The sequence below is a fragment of the Pseudonaja textilis genome, chromosome 2, assembly GCF_049901715.1.
Source record: "Pseudonaja textilis isolate UNSWEBS1 chromosome 2, rPseTex1.2, whole genome shotgun sequence".
Lineage (NCBI taxonomy): Eukaryota > Metazoa > Chordata > Lepidosauria > Squamata > Elapidae > Pseudonaja > Pseudonaja textilis.
Window position 1 is genome coordinate 136434829 of NC_141991.1, and position 22718 is coordinate 136457546.

General features: G+C 40.7%; 1 protein-coding gene across 9 annotated transcripts in view; it reads left to right on the plus strand.

Annotated features, from left to right (window-relative positions):
• B4GALNT1 (beta-1,4-N-acetyl-galactosaminyltransferase 1) overlaps nt 1-22718 on the plus strand; it is a 67111-nt gene that overhangs the window by 12123 nt on the left and 32270 nt on the right. Inside the window, exon 2 of one of the 9 annotated variants that reach the window (XM_087925430.1) lies at nt 3379-3609. The exons of 6 other annotated variants lie outside the window; for them this stretch is intronic. Coding sequence is in view for 1 of the 3 variants with exons in the window: in XM_026713708.2 (XP_026569493.2) it covers nt 14176-14222 (47 nt within the window). In the remaining 2 variants the exon portion in view is untranslated. Of the gene's footprint in view, nt 1-3378; nt 3610-13939; nt 14223-19163; nt 19282-22718 lie in introns of those variants that run through there. 2 more of the 9 variants (XM_026713708.2, XM_087925432.1) reach the window with 2 other exon arrangements.

The window sequence follows — 22718 nt, forward strand, 5'->3', positions numbered from 1 at the left end:
GTTCAGATTGTTGTTCAATTATCTTGATTTTTTCTTCATTTTTCTTAGTTGATTCCTGGATCAAGCCTATTTTTTCCACCCAGGTTTCTGATTTCAGTTTTCATTTCTGATTTCAGCTCAGTTTTCATTGCTTTCCGGTCTGCTTTACTTTCAATGTGATTTTTGGCCATAGATTCTTGTAGCATTAGCATCGTATTCTGGATTGCTAATAGGGAGGTTTGCACTGATTGGGCGCTGGTTGTGGTAGTCGATTTCTCGGGGGCCAACATTCCTTCAATTGTTCATTGGGTTGAAACTGCCGGACTGGATGGTGCCACCGTTGGCATAGGTTTTTTCCCTGTCTTAGTAGTGGTGATAGTTGTCATATCTTTTATAATTTTGGCCTGCTCATTTATTATCCTATATATACTATCCCAAATTACCATCAATTCTATTTTCTAATAAACAGAATCTCCTAGTTATTAATGCTAAAGTTTTCCCAATCACTATCAACCACTATTTTTCAATACAAACACGTATCAGACAATTTCACCTTTGATTAACTACTCACCAACTTCCATCACAATCAGTATACACTTAATCAATTTTTAACTCTTAGCAATCTATACTGGAGAAAAAATACCTGTGTTGTTGTTGTAATGAATACTATAATAATTTCATTCCATCACAATAAATCACTGGGATAATGGTAAAGTAGGATAATTAATTACCACCTTTGTTTTATCAAAATCAATTAGGGTTATCTAAACACATTACTATATGATATCTTCAATATTTAATTCTTAATTACACTGACACTATACGTAAAATAAAAATTGTGAATTATGAGGGAACCAAAGAAAAGAATCTATATAAAAAAATAGGAAATCTAAAGTAATCAGCTACTAAGTAAATCAAAAAATAGAATTATGTAAGTTATCTGATACAATATTCCTCCTATCTATAATATGACAATAAACTAATTAAATATATACCAGCATTCTTGTACTTCAAAACAATATTTTTCCAGTTACAAGTTTATAAGTCTTTTCATTCACAATGAAACAGTTTACCAGAGTTTAGATTTTTCAATGGCTGTCTTAAGAATTGCACAGTCATTCTTCTTTCCATTTAGGTGCTTATCCGATCGTTTTTTTTTCTCCAGTTCACTTGATTTTAACACATTCCTTTCAAGCTGTCAAAAGGAAATGGACCCTTCCAAAAATAACTTCTCAGCTCTCACTCCACACTCCAATTTTCTGTCAAGGTTCCTCTTGTTTTCTTATTTTCACTATCACATTCACTATTGTCCCAGCATTAGGGGTGGTAGGTTAAAACACTGCCGCCGATTTCCATTCTCCCCCCTTTCACCCTGGGTTTCCTTAGTCCACTTGATTGTTCTTTCAAACGATCGTCTATCTCAATTGTTATCCAAATGAATTGTAATCCAAATAAAGCTTCCAAACTCATGTGATCGCCACCCCTTCATCCACTGCCATCTCACTGCTTCCTGCTAGCTAGTTTGTCGCGTCTCTGGGTCTGGCCACATAGGCTGACTTCTTTCACCTCAGACTTCGGGCTCCCTTCTTCAATGTTTCGGGATCGCAACCTCCCAAACTGTCTCCAAGAGTCTCTCTTTGCCTTGTCAATCCCTCCAGGACCTGACACCGCCACGAACGGCCATCCAGAGGTGAAAATCCTGGCTCAGGAGATCAGAGCAGAATGCTCCCGAACCGCCACGACGCGATGTCACCAGAAGTCTCCCATTTTTGTTCTGCATTTTCATAGAAATAATGAAGGGAAGCAAACAATTTAAAAAAAATATTTTTAAAAAGAGGTATGAGTCAATGTAGATTTCAACTAATTAAAAGAGGATGAAAATAGGTCCACATAATGATTGATCAACAACATATGAATTCAATGGAAAGAATCCCTTTTAAAATCCCCTTTTTTTTGGTACAATGCATGAGTTCCACCAATTTCCTTGATAGTGGGGATAGTGGAGTTGATTTTGTAAAGTATAAGTCTAAGTTTATGCAAAAATATCCTCTGAGTGTTATCTTTTGGAAATTTAATGTGATTTCTTTTTTTTGAAACAAGCGGATAAAGAAAAAAATGTTATTTTTAACTTTTCTTAAAGCATTTATTTAAAAGCAAGAGATCTGAGCAGAATGCCTTCCCCAAAAGGCTTAACATTAATTATGTATCAGATTTGGCTTTGTATTAAATTTATTCCATTGGCAGTATTTATGATACATATATAATTATAATACATTATGTTAACTGTGGTTGCAAGAAATGTACAATTGGGAAGAACTTGGGGTACTCTGCTTAGACAGAATAGCTAATAAACCATAGCTTGGTGCAATGTGTTGCAGGATAGGTTTTAGACTTATGTACAAACTTCTTCTGCATGGAACAAGAAATGTTCTTTTATCTCCTAAATGGGCAGACTGTAATTGGCTTCCATTAAGCAATATTTACTCACAAACCATTGCATTAGCTCTGTCCCATGCAAAATAAGAATCAATACTGTAGAACAGAAAAGAATGTGCAGATGAACTTTAAAGTTTGGGTTAAATGGGGCAAGAAAGAGATCAGTGATGAATAAACAGATAACAAGGCTAGAATCAGCATAGGATCAAGTACCAGTATAGGGCAGCAAAACTATTATACAGAAAGAGCACGAGACAAGGAAACCGTAGTCACAGGAACAATTAATTGTTGAGGCCAAGCTTGGAAGAGAAAAGAAGGACTAGGGATGACATGATCGCAGTAGTCCAGCATTTCAGGAGCTGCCACAAAGAAGAGGGGTCAACTTATTTTCCAAAGCACCCGAAGGCAGGACAAGAAACAACGGATGGAAACTAATCAAGGAGAAGAAGCAACCTGGAATTAAGGAAAAACTTCCTAAGAGTGAGGACAATCAGCCAGTGAAACAGCTCACCTTCAGAGCTTGTGGGTGCTTCATTGCTGGAAGTTTTTAAGGAGAGACTGGACAGCCACCTGTCTGAAATAGGGTGTCCTGCTTCAGCAGAGGGTTGGACTAGAAAACATAAGGTCCCTTCCAGCTCTGTTCTGTTCTGATTGATTGATTGAAGATGAGAGATGTTGTCATAAGGTAGAGTTTAAAAGTGAAATCTTTCATCAGAGAACATCTGCTGTAGATTTTGCTGAAGGCATGTAGTGAGAAGCAAGTTAAGAGAAGACTTGAGATGTTTCCCAATTGGCTGATTGCTTAAGGTTTCGCTGTGGATAGGCATGTATGGAAGGCATGTGGCTTACAATGACTGACTAACCAGTCAGGAGGCAGTCTGTATCTTTCTGGTTCAAGGCCTCTGGGACTGACTTCTCTGGTTTTGCATTCATTTGCTTTTCTTTCTTTCTTGGGTTTGCCAGGCTGCTTCTGTATTAATGCTGAAAAAGAGAGAGACCATCAATACTCCCTGGAACCCATTCCCAGTTAGCCCCTGACACCATTGTTTGAGCTCAGATGATGTTGCTAGCACCTCTTCTTGTGTTCTTCAGAAGAATTACCTGTTGGACTGTTGTCTCTGATCTTAGCAAATTTAAGCAACAAGGGTACCCTGGCTAGAACTCAGCACCTGTTCTTCTAATATCAGTGCAAAGGTGAGATGGGTGGTGTAGAAATTTATTTAATAAAATAAATAATGGGGGCGGGGGGGATATGAGCTTCTGGGCAGAGCCTAAAGCCTCCACTGTATCCTGATTGCCCCATTTTTTCCCTCAGTCATGTGTTGTAATCCTCATCACGTCCCCATCCAGCTGAGGAAACAGCCTCAAGTCATTGCTAAAAAAAATGTATAATAAATGCATGTTTTGGAATAAAAGCAGATGTTTTCCTCCAGCGCTAACAGTATCTCAACATGGCTTCAAAATGTGTAAAGGGTGTATCACTTTGCCACCCATCTTCTTGGAGGTGAGATCAGGTATGGCAAGGAGTTTTGATCACTAGCCAGCCTCTCTTCTTGCTGCCATTCCCCATGCCCCCCTAAGCATTTGCCCTCTCTGTAAGCACTTTGTTTTCTGAAATATTTTCAGACCTTTCCCCCTATTTTCCCTATTTTGGAAACTACTTCTCTCCAGGCTACTGGCCAGAAAGAGGACACTGTCACCTCCTTGAGGAAGAAGATCAGGCATATTTGCGCAGTTCTCTAGCAAGAGTATGTTGAAACAGCATCAGAGAACTTTACTTTTAGATGTGATGGCCCAGTTGTTCTTCCTTGCAGTTGCCCAACAGTTGCATACGGTATCTTTCTCAACAAGATCTAACATGCTCCATGCTCATAGTGAGTTCTCCTTTCTTTCTCTTAGGAACTCGTTGGTTTTTCATATGCTTCTCTGATTTTCCTTATTTTAACTGGGAAAATAAATCCTCAGATGGACTGTCAGAGGCAGATACAGTGGAACCTAGGGGTCACAATCGAAATACGTTCCAGGACTTTGGTCACAACCCGATTTGGTCGTGACCAGAAGTACGACTGACTGCGCATGCACGGGCCAAAAAAAAATGCTCCAGAAGGTGAAATCGCCGCAGCTGTTTGGTCGCCACCTGGAGATGTGTTCACGACCAGATGCACTACGTATACAGCACCTCCATAGTCATGTGATCAAAATTCAGATGCTTGGCAACTGGTTCGTCCTTATGACGGTTGCATCTGGGGTCACGTGATCCCCTTTTATGACCTTCTGACAAGCAAAGTCAATGGGGAAGCCAGATTCACTTAACAACCAGTTTACTTACTGATCAACTGCAGTGATTCACTTAACAGCTGTGGCACAAAAAGTAATAAAATGGGGCAAAACTCACTTAACAAATGTCTCACCAACCAGCCACAGGAAGCGAAAGAAAAGAAAGAAAGATAGAAAGAAAGAAAGTACATACATACATATATCTATATAAAAAGGCATCAGTTGTCTGCTGAATATAGAATAGAATACTTTATTGGCCAGGTGTGATTGGACACACAAGGAATTTGTCTTGGTGTAAATACTCTCAGTATACATAAAAGAAAAGATACATATGTCAGAGTTGAGAATCATAAGGTACGACACTTAATGATAGTCATAGGGTACAATAAGCAATCAATCATACTAGGAAACAGTCAATATAAATCGTAAGGATACAAGCGGCAAAGTTACAGTCATACAGTCACAAGTGGGAGGAGATGGGTGATAAGGAATGATGACAAGATTTAACAGTAACAGTAGTGCAGACTTTGTAATAGTTGAACAGGGTTGAGGGAATTATTTGTTTAGCAGAGTGATGGCTTTTGGGGGAAAACGTTAACCTGATTCATCCATAGGATGATCTCATATAAGCAGGTAAAACAGGACGATCTGGCCAAACTACACACCTTATTGCTCTAAAATATCTTTACCTACCAAGTTATCTCTAGATCAGAGAATGCAGTTGCATAATCTACCAACCCTGAGTTACACATCTTCATTGCATCACTCAGAATTCCTTCTCTTTCTGCATTTGACTTCTCTCCGTTTCCATATAATGTTTAATCTTAAAAAGGGGGTTTCTCAAGATGGAATAATTTTTCAAATGCAGTTGTTATTGCAGATAATGTTAAAGAATGGATTCCCTTACATGAACATTATCTTTCTTCGTGAGTCAATTGGGATTAAACAAAACTCATTCAAGGCATGTGGGAATATATGACAGCACCAAAAATATGATCTTAATAACAGAACGGAGAACCTAATGGATTAACTCACTTAAATTTGAACCAGTTGTTTTATTAGACACGACAACCATGGACAGCTATGGAAAGTATGGCAGAAATATGGAAGCAAAACAGAAGATGTTTTATTATTTATTATTAACAACTGGATAAATCATCAATTGCAAATATTCCCTCCAGGTGGGGTTGTTTCCAAAAAGAGATTTCCACCAAGATTGCTGACCAAAATTTACTATGTCATGCCAGAATTGTTTTGCTGCTTTGTGAGTCATGTCTGATATCCCTTTAGCAAGATGTGCCAATGATAGTGTATTTCTTCTCTTGCTTTGGAGAATAGCTTGACTCCTTCTTCTTTGTGGCAGCCCCTGAGATATTGGAACACTGCTAACATGTCTCCCCTAGTCCTTCTTTTCATTAGACATACCCAATTCCAGCAACTGTTCTTTATATGTTTTAGCCTCTAGTCCAGGGGTGGTTTTCTACCGGTTCTGTCCACCTCTGTAGAACCGGTAACTCTGAAGAGCAGCAGACATAGAACCGGTTGTATGTCTGCTGATGTTTTTGCCCACCTGCCCACCCGGGCTCTTACCTGATCTTTATTTCCTGATTTTTCAACTTCAGCTGCCGAAAGAGGCACAGCTGCAGTTAAAACAACAAGAAAAGAGGGCTGTTTCAATGGCTGCTTCTCCCTAGTGTGCTAATGACGATTTAGTGGCTCACAGCTGGTAGGGAAGCTAGTAAATCCCGAACTGGTAGTTAACCCTTTTCCTATCCCACCCCTGCTCTAGTCCCCTAATTATATTTGTTGCTCTTCTGTGAACTCTCGAAAGAGTGCAGAATTTCAACATCTTTTTTACATTATGGTGACCAAAACTGGTTGCAGACCAAAATTGAAATGGGAACAACTGATTGCACAATACTTGTTGAGTGGGAATTAAATTGGGGAAGTCAGGGTCTAGGAAAATCACACTACTTACTAGAGCTCACAAAACATTTGCTAGACCAATACTTGAATACAGCTCAGCAGTCTGGAACCCGCATTGCGTATCTGATATTAACACAGTTGAGAAAGTCCAGAAATATTTCACAAGAAGAGTTCTCCACTCCTCTACTCATAGCAGAATACCTTATGCCGCCAGACTTAAAATTCTAGACCTAGAAAACCTAGAACTATGCTGCCTTCGTTCCGATCAAAGTATAGTATATAAAATTATACATTACAATGTCCTACCTGTCAATGGATACTTCAGCTTCAACCATAACAATACAAGAGCACACAATAGATACAAACTCAAGGTAAACTTCACCAAACTTGATTGCAGGAAATACGACTTTAGCCACAGAGTGGTCAATGTCTGGAATACTCTACCTGACTCTGTGGTTTCTTCCCCAAATCCCAAAAACTTTAACCTTAGACTGTCCACTATTGACCTCACCCCTTTCCTTAGAGGTCTGTAGGGGGTGTGCATAAGCGCACCAACGTGCCTACCGTCCCTGTCCTATTGTCTCTTTTATAGTTATACCTAATGACTTTAGTGTCATTCATCATACAGTACTTCTCCATGCTCTTCTGTCCATTCAAATTAGTCTTGCTTTTCAGCACATTTGTACACTGATTTATGTAATGGCTTTTGTTCTTTCAATTCTTCATCTCTTTGTTTTTCAAAATCTCAACATTTCCATCCATTAATGGCTTTCTTCATCCTTTTCTCAACCCCTTAATATATATATTTTGCTTTTTCATCCTCATTATTTCTCTCAGAATTAATACAGGTAGTCCTCCACTAACAACAGTTCATTTAGTGACTGTTCAAAGTTGCGATGATAGTGAAAAAAAGTGACTTCATCTGACCATTTTTCACACTTATGACTGTTTCACACGGTCACGTGATCAAAATCCGAATGCTTGGCAACTGATTCACATTTATGACGGTGGCAGTGTCCTGCAGTCATGTGATCCCCTTTGGCGACCCTCCTGCAAGCAAAGTCAACAGGGAAGCCAGTTTCACTTAACAACCGGGTTACTAAGTTAACAAGTGCAGTGATTCAGTTAACAAATGTGGCAAGAAAAGTGGTAAAATGGGGCAAAATTCACTTAACAAATTTCTCACTTAGCAATAAATTTTGGGCTCAATTGTGGTCGTAAGTCAAGGACAACCTATATAGGATTAATATATTGGATCTGCTATCCAACATGGTGGTTCTAGAGTTTTCTTGCTTCGGTTTATTAGAGAGGGCTGCTCCTGATTTACATAAGCAAGTATAAAGTTAAACTATCTAAAACTTGCTTTCTCTGACTGAAATCCATTTCAGGGCAAATGGAAGATTCTAATATTTTTCAAACATTTTCAAAAAATTGCCTCCGAACTGTTTATAAAACCAATGTTCTGTTTCCTTCCGGTGTTTTTTTTTTTTTTTTGAGCGGGTGGGTCAAATAAACCAAATTTTTATCTCTTTGTAAGATAAGATGAAATAAGATAAGATTTTTTGGTCACTTTTTCTGTGTACACACTGGCACACTTTAAAAATGGAATTCTGATGCCTAGTTTCAAAAGAAAATATATATACACACCAAGACACTCCTCCATAACCACACACACACACACACACACACACACACACACACACACACACACATCTGCTTATGCTTTATATATACATACTGTATACACACATACATACACACACACAATCCATTTTGAATTACATAGTGGAAAAAAGGTTATTTACAGGTAGTCCTCAACTTGCAGTTGAGGTAGTTGAGGTAGTCCTCAACTTGCAACAGTTCATTTAGTGACTATTCAAAGTTACTTATGATCCTTTTCCCCACAACCGTAAGCAGCGTCCCCATGGTCACGTGATTGAAATTCAGATGCTTGAGAATAACTCATATTAATGGCGGTTGCAGTGTCCCGGGGTCATGGGATCCCCTTTTGCCACTTTCTGACAAGCAAAGTCAACGGGGAAGCCAGATTCATTTAACAACCAGGTTACTCACTCAGTGACTGCAGTGATTCACCTAACAACTGTGGCAAGACAGGTCATAAAATGGAGCAAAATCCACTTAGCAAATTACTCCCTTAGTAACTAAGTTAAGAAACTATTTGTATTTGTATTCCTATAGTTGAATTAGTAGAAGTAAAGCTTTACAAAGGTTATGTGTGCAAAATAATATTTTTCCTCTACCACCCGTTCAGTTGACCTTCCATTTACATTCTTCTGTAGCCTTGCTGCCCAGTAAGATTTTTGGGTCTGCACAATATTTGTTTGTTTATATATTTGTTTTATTTATTTCCTGGCTACATTATTTTTATAACTAATTAAAGGCAGCAAAGATACCTAATAATCCTCCCGCCCCCCCCAAGAATGAATTGTCTCCTCCCATGTAGGCATCAACCCAGTCATTTAACAATCTGAAATTTGGGCATTTTAAATAGACTTTTCCATGTACAATGTTAACACATTTGGCTCAAACAGATAGATTCAGTTGATATCCTACCCAATAGCTTTACAAGTTCTACAGCAGTAAGAAAAACTTGTTAATATGGTTCCCCAAGTAACGTTTGAGCATTCTTTGCCCATACATAGTACGAGTGATTTTTATAGTAAGAAGAAATCAACAAGAGAATTTACAGCGGGTATTATCCCTCCCTTCTCACTCTTCGTAAAGTAATGTTGAAGGATGAAGAGGATAATTTTTATTTCCTGGTGACTGCTCTTTTAACTTTAGCTTCTCACGGGTTCTTTTATATATGCCCAGTGTCATGCCCCTGTTGGAGACTGGCTCAGAGGGAGAGGAGGAACAGAGGGAGTGAAAGTGTGGCTCCGGAGGTTGTGGAGGAAGCTGGGGAAAGGCACAGGCCGGCTGGGCAGTCAGAGGAGGACCCAGGCCTATCCTCACTCCATCCTAGGGCACGCAGGGAGGACAGGATAAGGAAGAAACATGAATGGTGTGGTCTACGGGAGAGGAAAGGGCCTTGATCCCCTTTGTGCTGTCCAGAATTGGGATAGTTAGTTAGGAATTGGGAGCTGTCCCCTTAAGAGAATGCATCATGGTAAATGTAGTTAAGATATCTTGGGAAATGTAGTCCATATCATGTGGCCACATCTGTAATCCTGATTGGTCACTGGATTGACCCTTAGTGGGTTGGGGGAGATTCCTTCACTCTTGCCTGAACCCAGCATCCTGCTGGCATCTCACTTCCTTGTTCCTTGCTCCTTCGGCATGGGATGAAAGATTACCATCCTTTTACACCATAAAGACAGCTATGCAGAGAATTGGATATTGAGATGAATTTCGATGTAACTGTGAGTTATATTTTAGGATGCCTGATGAACCAATAAAGAGACTTTGTATGGATGCCTTTGTGGAGTTTAAGTCTGTCTGCCTTAAATTCAGCTAGATCCAAGGGATCTTGGAGTCTTAGTGGACAACCAGCTAAATATGAGACAGCAGTGTGCAGCGGCTGCCAAAAAAGCTAATGCAATCCTAAATTGCATTAACAGAGGGATACAGTCAAGATCAAGGGAAGTACTAATATCACTCTATAAAGCCTTAGTAAGACCACACCTAGAGTACTGCATCCACTTTTGGTCACCACATTATAAAAAAGATGTTGAGAGTCTAAAAAAAGTACAGAGAAGAGCAACCAGGATGATTCGGGGACTGGAGGCTAAAACATACAACGAATGGTTGCAGGAACTGGGCTTGGCTAGTCTAGTAAAGAGAAGGACCAGGGGAGACATGATTGCAGTCTTCCAATATTGAGGGGCTGCCACAGGGAGGAAGGGGTCAAGCTATTTTCTAAAGCGCCTGTAGGCCAGACAAGGAATAATGGATGGAAACTGAACAAGGAGAGATTTAACCTGGAAATAAGGAGAAACTTTCTGACAGTGAAAACAATCAACCAAGGGAACAGCTTGCCCTCAGAAGTTATGGGAGCGCCATCAGTTGAGATTTTCAAGAAGAGATTGGACTGCCATTTGTCAGAAATGGTATAGGGCAGGGGTGTCAAACTTGCGACATCACGTTTTTGTCATGTGACATATTGCAACTTTTCCCCCTTTGCTGAACTGGGGGTGGGCGTGGCTAGCATGTCACTTCTCTGGGCTGTGGGACGTGAGTTTGACACCCCTGGTGTAGGGTCTCCAGCTTGGGTGGGAGGGTGAGGTTGGACAAGATGACCTACAGGTCCCTTCCAACTCTGTTAATCTGTAATCTGTTCATTGAGAATTGCCTTCTTTGTTCTAGTTTGATTTATTGGCCACTCTGTACTGGGAAAACAGAATCCAGCTGTGGCTCAGGCCAGCAGTTCTAGCAAACCAACACAGGACCATGTCTGGCTTCAGAGTAGATCATGGAATGACACACGGTTCTGGATATAGGTATGGCGCATCTTGCAATTTTGCCGGTACTTTTCTCCCAAACACCAGCAGTTCAGATCGCCCTGAACCCAATGGCGAGAGTCATTGAAAATTAAGGAATGCATAGTGCTTGACCCTTAACTCCTCTCCCCCAAACCCTGACGGAAGTTGGGGAGTGAGGGGCACAACATTTTCGGTTAACACCAGACCCAATACATTTTGTGTTAACCCGATCAATGGTGGCTTTACGTGATGCAGCTATGGAAACTTTTTCTTACCTGAGGCGAGAATTTTAAATTTTTGAAAAAACTACTAAAATAGCCCGAAGACTCACTGTCTAAACAGTCCCATCCTGTTTTACCTGTCCAGCAAATCAAAGGCATGCAGCAGCTCTTTTTCTCCACCTCCCACTCCCTGCCCCCAGAATCGGAGTACGGAGCAAAGGTAACCCAAGTTTTCATCAGCTCCCTGAGGAGGGAATTGGAATTGTTAAAATAATTAAAAAGGAAAATATAGGAAGTTGTATTATTGGTGGGGAGAAGAATGTCATTTACAGCAATTTGTACAATCTCTTCCTTCAGTTGGATCTCTTGCAGCCCAGTCTAAGACTCACCAATAGATCTTTTTTCTTATTCTTGTTGTCTGTGCTTTAATCAAATCTCTGTGCCTGCACTTGGTGTTTGGTCTTTTGGGACCTTGAGGTACACCTACACACAAATATCCCAAGAAATCCCTTGAGACCACCTCAGACAAGTTCTTACATGTTCCCCCTGTTTATTTCTGCTCCCAGGATTTTATGTGTGTGTCTCTGTGTGCACGCACACGCACATATATATGTGTGTGTGTGTGTGCTTTCCATTTCTCTCAGCTCTTGAGTACTCAAATAGGAAAAATTTTAGAGTTCAGAAACTCAGGCTGGGAAAATAGAACCCAGCTGAGGCTCAAGACAACACCAACACAACCCTACCTGGCCTTTAGGCAACAAGCCCTTAAGGAGATCAAAGGACAGCACTGTTTAATTTTCCCCAATTCTACTCCAACTCCTGTTTGTCCACTATTTCTCTTTGTGAGTCCTATTGTTCGAGAACAGTAACATTGGGCTACTTCTGGCTATTTCTTTCCCAAACTAACACAAACCCACAAACTCTGCCCGGCTGTCACACCTTGCTCAACTGCCTAGGAAGAAGTCTTAAAGGTACAGGGCACCATTTACCCAGGTACTGGGCATTTTGCAGGCAGTTTATCTTCTCACACACCTTTTTCAGGAGTCAAAAGCGGAAGAGAGGAATGCATAATTTAATAATTTAATAATAATGGCAATTTTAATAGCATAAGGAAAGTGCCCATTCAGCAGACTACATAACGAGGGCAATGATGGGAAGGATCAATGTTGCCCCATTTTCCACTCCCATACAATTCTACCCAAATGGGAATTGTATCTCCATCTAATTGGTAAATAATAGAATTGTTTGAGATGTCAGTCTCCCTTGTTTCTTTGAGAACCCTGAAATAACACAAAGAGAAACAAGAACCTTTGTGCCTTATCAACTTCTGTTAGTGCTAGCAAGTGCCAGTCAGTCAGTCAGTCAATCAAAACAGAGCTGGAAGGGACCTTGGAGGTCTTCTAGTCCAGCCCTCTGCTCAAGCAGGAGACACAATTTCAGACAAATGACAAACTAGTTTCTCCTTAAAAACCTCCAGGGAAGAAACACTCACAGCTTCTGGAGGAGCTGGTAAATTGCCCTTTCTCCTTCATTCCAGGATGTTTCCCTCCTTGATTAGTTTCCATCCATTGTTTCTGGTCCTTCCCTTGGGTGCTTTGGAAAATAAGTTGACCCCCTCCTCTTTGAGGCAGTCTCTCAAAGAATGGAATACTGCTACCATGTCCCTCCCTAGTCCTTTTCTCTAGACTAGTCAAGCCCAAATCCTGCAACCATATGTTGCCAAGGTGTGTCCCTCTCCAAGCACAGTAAGGGTGAGAGGAGAAGAGAGCTAGAGCCACCTACTGTTATAAGCCATGATTCAGAGTCTGACTCTGATCTGGAACCTGACAAGTCTTGCTCCAGCTGAACCTGTTGTTCAGATGGTCGGCCTCAAGAATCAGGAAGCCAGGATTCACTGAAGGCTGATCAGTAACAGGCACGTCCAGCTGCAGAAGTCAGATGACAAGGCAACAACTCCCAAGCCCCAGAGCTAGGAAAAGGCAGAGGTGAGTAGAGCAATGCTCCTCAGTGAGGCTTCTCATAAAGCAAAGGGCAAGGCATGTGCAATATAGAGATTCACCCTTTCACTTTCTAGTGCCTCCATCTTGTTTATAATTCTTGATTAGTTGAACTACCTAATTTGGCACCTGTGACTCTTGGAAGTATTTGGACTACACTATGGTTCATTGTGCTGTGCTCAGCTTTCTTCAGGCAAGCTCTCTTGCTAGGCATTTGACTCAAATTGCTGTCTGCTCTTGTCTGCCTAAAACAGCAGCAAATCTGTCAGCTTTAAATAACTGTTTGTGTGCATCAGCAAGTGTACATACAAGACAAGGTGTGTCTTCTGCCCAAACTCAGCAATAAAATATTTTGGGTGCTGGTTCTAAAACAAAGACATTTATGGATAAGATGCAGCAGGAAATTCGATGAAGTTGTCATAGCAACTTTTTTTTTTGCAAATGTCATCCTTTCCGAATCAGCTGGACAGTGCTCTACCCTGTTAATTTCACCTGTTGTAGCATTATTGGCTGTGCTCCTGAGGTTGCTTTAGAAGGCTGCAGGTCAGGATGGGAATTAAGCCACCTGCTCAGATAATTAATGGGGGAAATGCCTTCCCAGGGGTGCAAAAATATATATACCAACAACCACCCTCTGAGATGTATATTGTATGTGTGTTTTATCCTGCAAGACTTTATGGGTTGTATGGGTGGAGTTTCTCCTGTTTTGCTACATGTTAAAATTACATACCTCCTTTCGTTAGTATGCATCTCCCTAGCAGCTTGCTAGGCTGCTAATCCACCTGGTGCTTGTTTATAGCATGCATTTCTCTTTCATTGTAAGTAATAGTCTCCGAGTGTTATAATGGTGATTGTGCAAGTGGATTAAAAAAAAACAAACCATCAGAATCGCTACCCATGATGGGCGCAAGGAGAGCCTTCAGCATTTCTGGCTTCAGAGTCAGGTAAGCAAACTGGAGGACAGACAAAAATATGTTTTATGTTGGAGAAGTCCCAGGTTTATCATCTGTTTCTTTTTTTTCTCTGAGTATTCTTCTAGCTCATGGGGGAAAACTCACATGGGGAACATGGAGAGTTTTTTTCTTGTCAGGAGCAGAGTTCAGAAATTGCTGGAATAGAGTATTAAGTGGTCAGAGACAGATAGAGATGGTATAAAAATGCCGGCTGTGTTTTCCAACATCGTGTCAAGGACAATAAATGGGCCATTTTGGAAATGTTGGGAGGCAAGAAACAAAGATTGGGATAATTAAATTGATTTTAGCAAGGTGTTTGAAGGGAGTAGTAGAACTTTCTCAACTCCATTTTGTAAAAGATAAGCTAAGAAATACAGAACGCTTTTAGTTTCAGAAAATATATGAACACAATTTTAAAAAAATAATTCTTTTCAACTAATGATTCAAGTCAGTTTCACATAGGAAATAGTACAGAATGATTTGTGTTTCAGAAAGGAATTGCCCAAGATCAGTTTGCAGCAGAAAGAATCTCAAAGATTTATGTTCCAGAGATTTAGTTTGGATAGGAAATTAGGTAAAGACTGTATTGCATCTATACATGTGTACATGAATAAATACATGTTTAATTTAACATTATTGATAATTTGAGAAGGATACACACCCATACAGATTCAGAAAAAAATTGTAATATCTCTTATAGTAATAGAGTTGAATGGATCCTAAAGGCAGCAAATTAGATTTGTTTCAGTTAATGGTATAATCAGAGTATAAACCATACCATTATTGCTATACAACTTCAGTAGAGTTTTTAATAACATTCCAGAGTAGCCATAATATCAACATATAATAAACATTTATATTTGGTGTCCAGTCCCATCACATTCTTAATATCTAAGTTCAAAAAACAGTTTGACACGGCTTTGTGTATGTGTGTGTGTGTGTGCTTATATTGATGTATCTCATTGTGCTCTTTTTCACTGTTTATTGTTTGATTGTCTTACATATGTTGTTTACAGTCTTTTCATTTCTTCTTTTTGCTATTAGATGCAAATAAATTTAACAAGTAAATGTATCATCAGAAATATCCTTCTGGGTTTACTTCCATGTGGGGAAAAAGACACTGGAAACATGGGAGTTGCTTGGAAAGAAGGTTTATTGATGAACAGGATCTCATGCCTTGGAGCTCCTGGGTGAAAAAGGAAAGGAATGCTGAGAGTCCCTTGGTTTTATACCCTTTCTGGCTTTGAACTTTTTTAGTATTTAGTATTTATTTGATTTGTCAATCGCTTACAAGATACAGGTATAAGAATAAATATAGTTTCAAATACATGAGATAGATACTTATAAGAAAAATAAAAAAACCCTATAGGACAGGGACGGTAGGCACGATTGGTGCGCTTATGCATGCCCCCTACAGGCCTCTTAGGAAGGGGGTGAGGTCAATAGTAGACAGTCTAAGGTTAAAGTTTTTGGGGTTTGGGGAAGAAACCACAGAGTCAGGTAGAGTATTCCAAACATTGACCACTCTGTTGCTGAAGTCGTATTTTCTGCAGAAGTTTGGTGCGGTTAACCTTGAGTTTGTATCTATTGTGTGCTCTTGTATTGTTATGATTGAAGCTGAAATATTCATTTGAAGGTAGGACATTGCAATGTATGATTTTATATACTATATTTAGATTGGACCGAAGGCAGTATAGTTCTAGATTTTCTAGGTCTAGAATTTCAAGTCTGGTGGCATAAGGTATTCTGCAATGAGTAGAGGAGCGGAGAACTCTTCTTGTGAAATATTTCTGGACTTTTTCAATTGTGTTAATATCAGATACATGCTATGGGTTCCAGACTGATGAGCTGTATTCAAGTATAGGTCTAGCAAATGTTTTGTATGCTCTAGTTAGTAGTGTGATATTACCAGAGAAGAAGCTATGTAGGATTAGATTAACAACTCTTAATGCCTTTTTGGCTATGTAGTTACAGTGGGCTCTAGCACTTAGATCATTTGATATGAGTACCCCAAGGTCCTTGACAAAGTTTGGATCCTCAACAAGGTCTTGACTATTTAGCTTGTATTTTATTTTCTTTTTTTTTTCTGCCAATATGTAAGACAGAGCATTTATTTGTTGAGATTTGAAGTTGCCATTTGATTGACCATTCTGATACATAGTCAAGGTGTTTTTGGAGAGTAGTAGTATTGTCTGTGGTGTGGAATAACTTTACATCATCAGTGAAGAGAACGCAGTTGCTCTTAATATGATCACAGAGGTATTTTATGTAGAGTATGAAGAGAGTTGGTCCTAAAACACTGCCTTGAGAGACACCACTGTTGACAGGTACAGAATTTGATAGGAAGCTCCCAATTTTGACCATTTGTTGTCTGTTTGACAGGAATGCTTCTATCCAGTTATGTAGGTGTCCAGAGATACCATAAGATTTTAGATTTAGTAGTAGTTTGTCATGTACTACTGAATCAAAGACTTTACAGAAGTCTATGTAGATTGCATCTGTTGCTTTGCCCTGATCGAGTTGTGTAGTTCATATGTTTCCTGGGACACAGGAAAGAGTATCCTGACTGGTTGCTATCAGAAGTCGTAGCTAGCTTTGTAGATTGTCTGTGTGCTAAGTTTGGTTGAAACTTGGTGGATGATGCAGTGAAGGGCAATTCAGTGGCTCTGCCTGAAGGAGGTAGAACTTTGTTATGTAGAATAGACTGGCCCAGGTCTTAATGGCGAGAGTAGTGTTGGAATAATACACACAGAGCACACAAATACACTGTACAGTAAATGTAGGTTTTTACTTCCAGAAAGGTTTAAGCAAAGTCCAAAATAAGCAATCCAAAGTCATTCACAAGTTAAATCAGTCAGTTTTCAATCCAGGGATAATCCCAATATCAAAGTCCAGTGTCAAAAAACAGTTCAGTAACAGACTTACATTAAATCCAGTAATATCAGTCAATTAGAAGAAATGGAGGAACGGCAATACTTTCCAACAGAAGGAAACAGAGATACACTCAGACACTCTCTTCTGATACAGACCAAACAACCCAGATTTCTGGCTCCATTTTATGGCTGTTTGGTTTCTCAGTTGCATGCTCTTGCATTCCCTTAAAGATATAGTACTAAAATGTTTATCCCGGTTTATATATTTCTAACCCAAATAGCTGTTAGATGACTCATATTCCTAACAGAGGTCAATGTGTCTGTTTATCTGTGATGTTTTTTTTCTTGAACTTTGTAAAAGGTTCTGAAATGTCATGATTTTTGAGTCAGGTCATTATGAGGCCGTACGCCTCTGCTTTTAATATGTAAGCGTTCACTGTCTCTTGTTTAAAATTAACTGCTGATGAGAAGTTGCTCTCAATGCATTCATCCATGTGATTTAACATGGGCTTCTGCTACAGGTAAATTTTTTAAAATAACATTGATTATCTAAGGCAGGGGTGTCAAACTCGATTTCATTGAGGCCCACATCAGGATTGTGTTCAACCTCATGTGTGTGTGTGTGGTTGTGTGTGTGTGTGTGTGTGTGGCCAACTCGATATCACTCATGTCGAGAGCACCTGTGGTGGCCTGGGGTGGGCTGGGGGGGAATCCATTGTGTCCAGCGGAGGAAGGCAAGGCAAGAGAGAGCGCCAAATCCTTGTTCTCCAGAGGTGCCTTGCAGCCTGATGGTGGCAAAATGATAAGGCAGGACTTTCCTTCTTTCCTACTTTTTCTTCTTTTTCCTTCCCTCTTCCTTCTCTTTTTTTCTTCCTTCCCCTCTTTCCTTCTTTTTACTTCCTTCCCCTCTTCCCACCTTTCCTTCTTTTTCTTTGCCTTTCTTCTTTTCCTTTCTCCTTTCCTATCCCTTCTTCGATGCTCAAATGCAAAAGGGGAAACATTTCTCCTTTTGTTTTGCTTGTCCTTCGCTGTGTTGGAAGAAATATCCTTCTGGGTTCAGTTCCAAGTGGGGAAGAAGACACTGGAAACATGGAGGCTGTTTGGAAAGATGGTTTCATGGTGGGCAGGACCACATGGCTTGGAGCTCCAAAGAAAGATGATCACATGCTTCAAGGTGAAGGAATAGAGAAGGAAGGAGGAGAGCTGAAAGTGTGTGTTTGGCGTGCTGACAGATGAGGCAGAGGCAAAAGTAAAGCTAACAGGCTTTACTGCTAACTTGTATGCGGCAGCAGCTGAGAGAGAGAGAGAGAGACAGCTGATCCTGTTTGACAGCTCCTTTTATATGGAGCTGTCAAACAGCTCAGCCAATCAGGGCTTCTCTGGCTCCCACTTAAACAGCAGACCGGAGTGAAGACTTGCTGGCCGCAACACCTCTGTTGAGATTTGAATTTGAGCTTGTATTCTGATTGGTTGTCAGACTCCCAATGGGCCATGCAGGGGCAACTCTGTAGGCTGTCCTGAGTTCCAGGCTTGGATGAGCCTTGCTGGATGATGATGTAATGAAAAGGGCTTTGGGCAATTGCTATAGCTTTACCTGGAGATCTTTGTTATGTAAAATATTCTGGCCCAAGCCTTAATGGCCCACCCACTAACAAAGGTGGGGGTGAGCTTCTACTTCTGAGGTGAGCTTCTGCTTCTGAGTTTTTACTCTTTTTAGGGGAAATATTCTGCCTTTTTAATATTTCCTAGGATATTTCAATTTTCTAGGTGTGGGGTGGGTGCTAACTTCCTATAGCTGTTTCCACACCTGTCCCGTGGGCCAGAATTAAGCCCGGCGCAAGCTGGCTCTGGCCCACAGGCCTTGAGTTTGACCTCCCTGATCTAAAGTCTTAATTCTGGTTTCAGAACTGAAAAATCTTCAATGCTTCCAAACCTTTGTCAGCTCTATGAATGTTCATAATATAAGGCCGTTGTGATCTCTTGTCAGCTCTGCATATGTCAGCGTTGAGGGTTGGACATTGGACATTTACAGCTCACCTGTTTTGGAGAGGATATTAGCTCAAAGCTTGTTGTTTGTTCTTGTTAGGAAACTCTTTGACTTCATTTATATCTGCCTTCGTTTCCGTATCGTTCTTCATCATTGTTTCCTGGAGCTTTAACATATCGATTCTTGTAAGGTTAGTAGTGTGGTTTGTACACTGATATTTGAAACTGGATTCTGTTTTTCTGACGTTATCATCCCTTCAAGTGTTTTTTGTGTTAGGGATGAGGCAGTTTACGAACCTTCTTCTCGGCAGTCTTTGCTTGTTGCTGTCACTGTGCACCATCCGATCTGCTAACTGCCACAGCCTGTTATCTTCAAAACATGCTTCTTCCTCTCAGCTGGGCTATCAGGACTTTGGGGCCACTCTTCAGGGATGACAGCCTCTGGTGTGCTGGGCTCTGAGGCAGAGGTGGGTATTCAGCAGGTTCTGACCAGTTCTGGAGAACTAGTAGGGGAAATTTTGAGTAGTTCAGAGAAACGGCAAATACCACCTCTGACTGGAGATTTTACAGGATCCTTCCCCTGCCACGCCCACCAAGCCACGCCCATAGAACCGGTAGTAAAAAAAAATGAATCCCACCACTGAGGGCTTATCTTCGTCACAGGGGTGGTCTCCCTCCACTGCTCCGCTTTCCCCCACACCGTCACTGGTCTCTCCAGCACCAAGAAGAACAGAGCCCATTCTTCCTCGCCTCTCTTCGCCCCAACATCACCCTATCTATATTCTGTTGGAAGAATTATCCTTCTGGGTCCTGTTCCAAGTGGGGAAAAAGACACTGGAAACATGGAGAAAAATGTTTCCAGTCTCTTTTCCATTGTTTCCACTGTTTGGAAAGATGGTTTAATGGTGGGCAGGACCACATGGCTTGGAGCTCCAAAGTGAAAAGGACGATCACGTTCTTCAAGACGTTGGGTGAAGGAAAAGAAGAAGGAGCAAGATGCTGAGAGACCCTTATGTACCCTCTGTTGGGCCCCACCTTAGTGTTTCCTGTTCCTGTGCAAGAAATGTATCCCATTGGCTGTCAGACTCCCTGGGGGCGGGGTCTTATCTAACTTTGTAGGCTTTGTCTGGACCACATGGCTTCACCTGAGTGCTGGCTGATGCAATCTTCGCAGGCCAGATGGTGAGATGGGTAGAGGCCTTTGTTATGTAGAATGCTCTGCCCCAGGCAGTGGTGTGTTTCAAATATTTTTATCACCGGCTAGGTGGGCGTGACTTGGTGGGCACGCTTTGCGCACGTGCACACACTTTGCGCAGGTGCAGAGGCGTTTTGAGTCACCTCTTGCAAGCCTGCACTCACCCTGATGCTTCAGCAGCTGCCATGCAGCAATTGCTGTGCCACACAATGCAGCTGCGCTTCAAAAGCAGGACATAAAGGTTAGTATGGGAGCCCAGGTAGGCAGGTGGGTCCAACACAGAGCGTTGGAGAGAACTGATTTGGTCTCCCCTGCTTGTCACCGCTACCGGCTAGGCAGAACTGGGCCGAATCGGTAGAATTCCACCACTGGGCCCAGGCCTTAATGGCCCGCCCATTAACAAAGGTAGGGGATGAGTTTCTGCCTCTCTGAGTTTCTACTTTCCTTTTAGGGGAAATAGTCTGCCTTTTTAATATTTCCTAGGATATTTCATTTTTCTAAGAGAGGGATGGGTGCTCACTTCCTACAATCCCTAAAACATGGAATTTGTCATCAGAAGTTTGGTGCCATTGAACCTGGACTATAGCCGAAGATATAATTTCATATAAATAGAAGAAAAAATGATTCTCCTGATTTTATGGACTTGATTTAAGATAGGAATCTAATGTTTTTGAAAAGTGTTTGGTTCCGAAAAGAAGAGTGGCGTATTTCCAAGTTACTTAGAGTAGAATTAATCCATACGTATGACTAGTATGTAATTCTTTTTTTTTTCTTTTCCTGCTGCGTTTGTTTATCTTAATCATCATAACATATCCAAAGTCTTTTTCTTCAGTATGATTATTGCTTTTTTCCTTTTCATAATGTAGTTGTATTTCACTGTCAAAAATAAGGTTGTTTTTTTTAAAAAAAAGGCGAGAACTTTATTGAGAGAGAAAGCAGGTTTCAAAATTCTGTGATTTACATGGAAATGCATAGCTATTGTTTTATTGGAGTTTGATGCTTAAACAGAGCCAAGTGTACAAGAACAGAATTTTAAAAAATTAAATTCTGAGTCTTGGAATTAGTCCTGAGAATCAGAAGGAAAGGGGGATCATTTTCCCTCTACAGCAAAACACATTAGTTGCACATTGTTAGGCAAGTCAAAAATTCTTGCAGACTGCTACTAATCTCTAGGACAGATTAGGTATGTGAGGAGAAACAGTCAAAAGAAAGATTGTATTTTAAAATGAGCTGGAATCAGCCAGAAGAAAAAAAAATTATACAAAACTTCTTTGTACTCCATGTTTCCATCTATTCACAATATAATGTCTTGGTTGTGAAAGAGAAATTAAGTTTGAAAATGTGCTGGATCTGGCTAGGGCAGAATAGAGAAGAAGAAGAAGAAAAAGAAGAAGGAAGAAGAAGAACTTTATTGACATTGTACAAGTACAACGAAACTGTGGATGCACCCCAGCAACTGTTTGCAATAAAACAAAACCAAAGCACTTAAAAATGAAGACAAGAAAAATAGAGTACCCACGTCTCCGTTTGCAACCAGAGAGTACAACATCTATGAATATACACAAAACATACATCCAACACTGACTGTGACGCTTTGCCGAGTATAATACACAAGAGATGGACTGTACTGCAATATGTCATTATACATCTGAATGGGGTATTGAGATCTCACATCTTTTCACATCTTAATAAGGTAGTGACTTTGTGTTTATTTGCGGTTCGGATGGTCCAGGCAAAGAAACTATTTATTAGTCTAATGGTGTGGGATTTTATTGACCTAAAGCACCGTCCAGAAGGCAGTAGGTCAAAAAGATAATTGCCAGGGTGTGAGGGGGTCTTCTATAATGGCCTTGATTCTCCTTTGGCAGTGGGACCTGGCTAAGTCTTCCAGAGAGGGCAGAGGGCAACCAATGATCTTTTGAGCTATGTTTATCACCCTCTGTGATAAACATAGTTTCCAGTTTTCCTGTCCTCAGCTGTGGAGCCTGCATACCATACACCCAGACAATATGTCAGAGTGCTCTCCACAGAGGCTTCATAGAAAGCCAGCAACAGCTTCTTATCCAGATTGTTTTTCCCGAGAACCCGCAGGAAGTGCAGCCACTGCTAAGCCTTCTTCACTATGGCCTTGGTGTTAGGGGACCAGGAGATATCAGCTGAAATATGGATGCCAAGAAATCTGATTGTAGGGACATTTTCCACTCGTTCTCCATTGATGATGAGTGGGGCATGGTCCTGTCCATGTTTCCTGAAGTCCATAATCAGTTCTTTGGTTTTATGGACATTCAGTGACAGATTGTTCTGTGAACACAGACAGGTTTTCTACTTCTGCCCTATATGCCGTCTCATCCTCTCCAGAGATGAGACTAAGCACGGTCGTGTCGTCCGCAAACTTTATGATGGTGTTTGTTGCATGGCTTGGTGAGCAGTCAA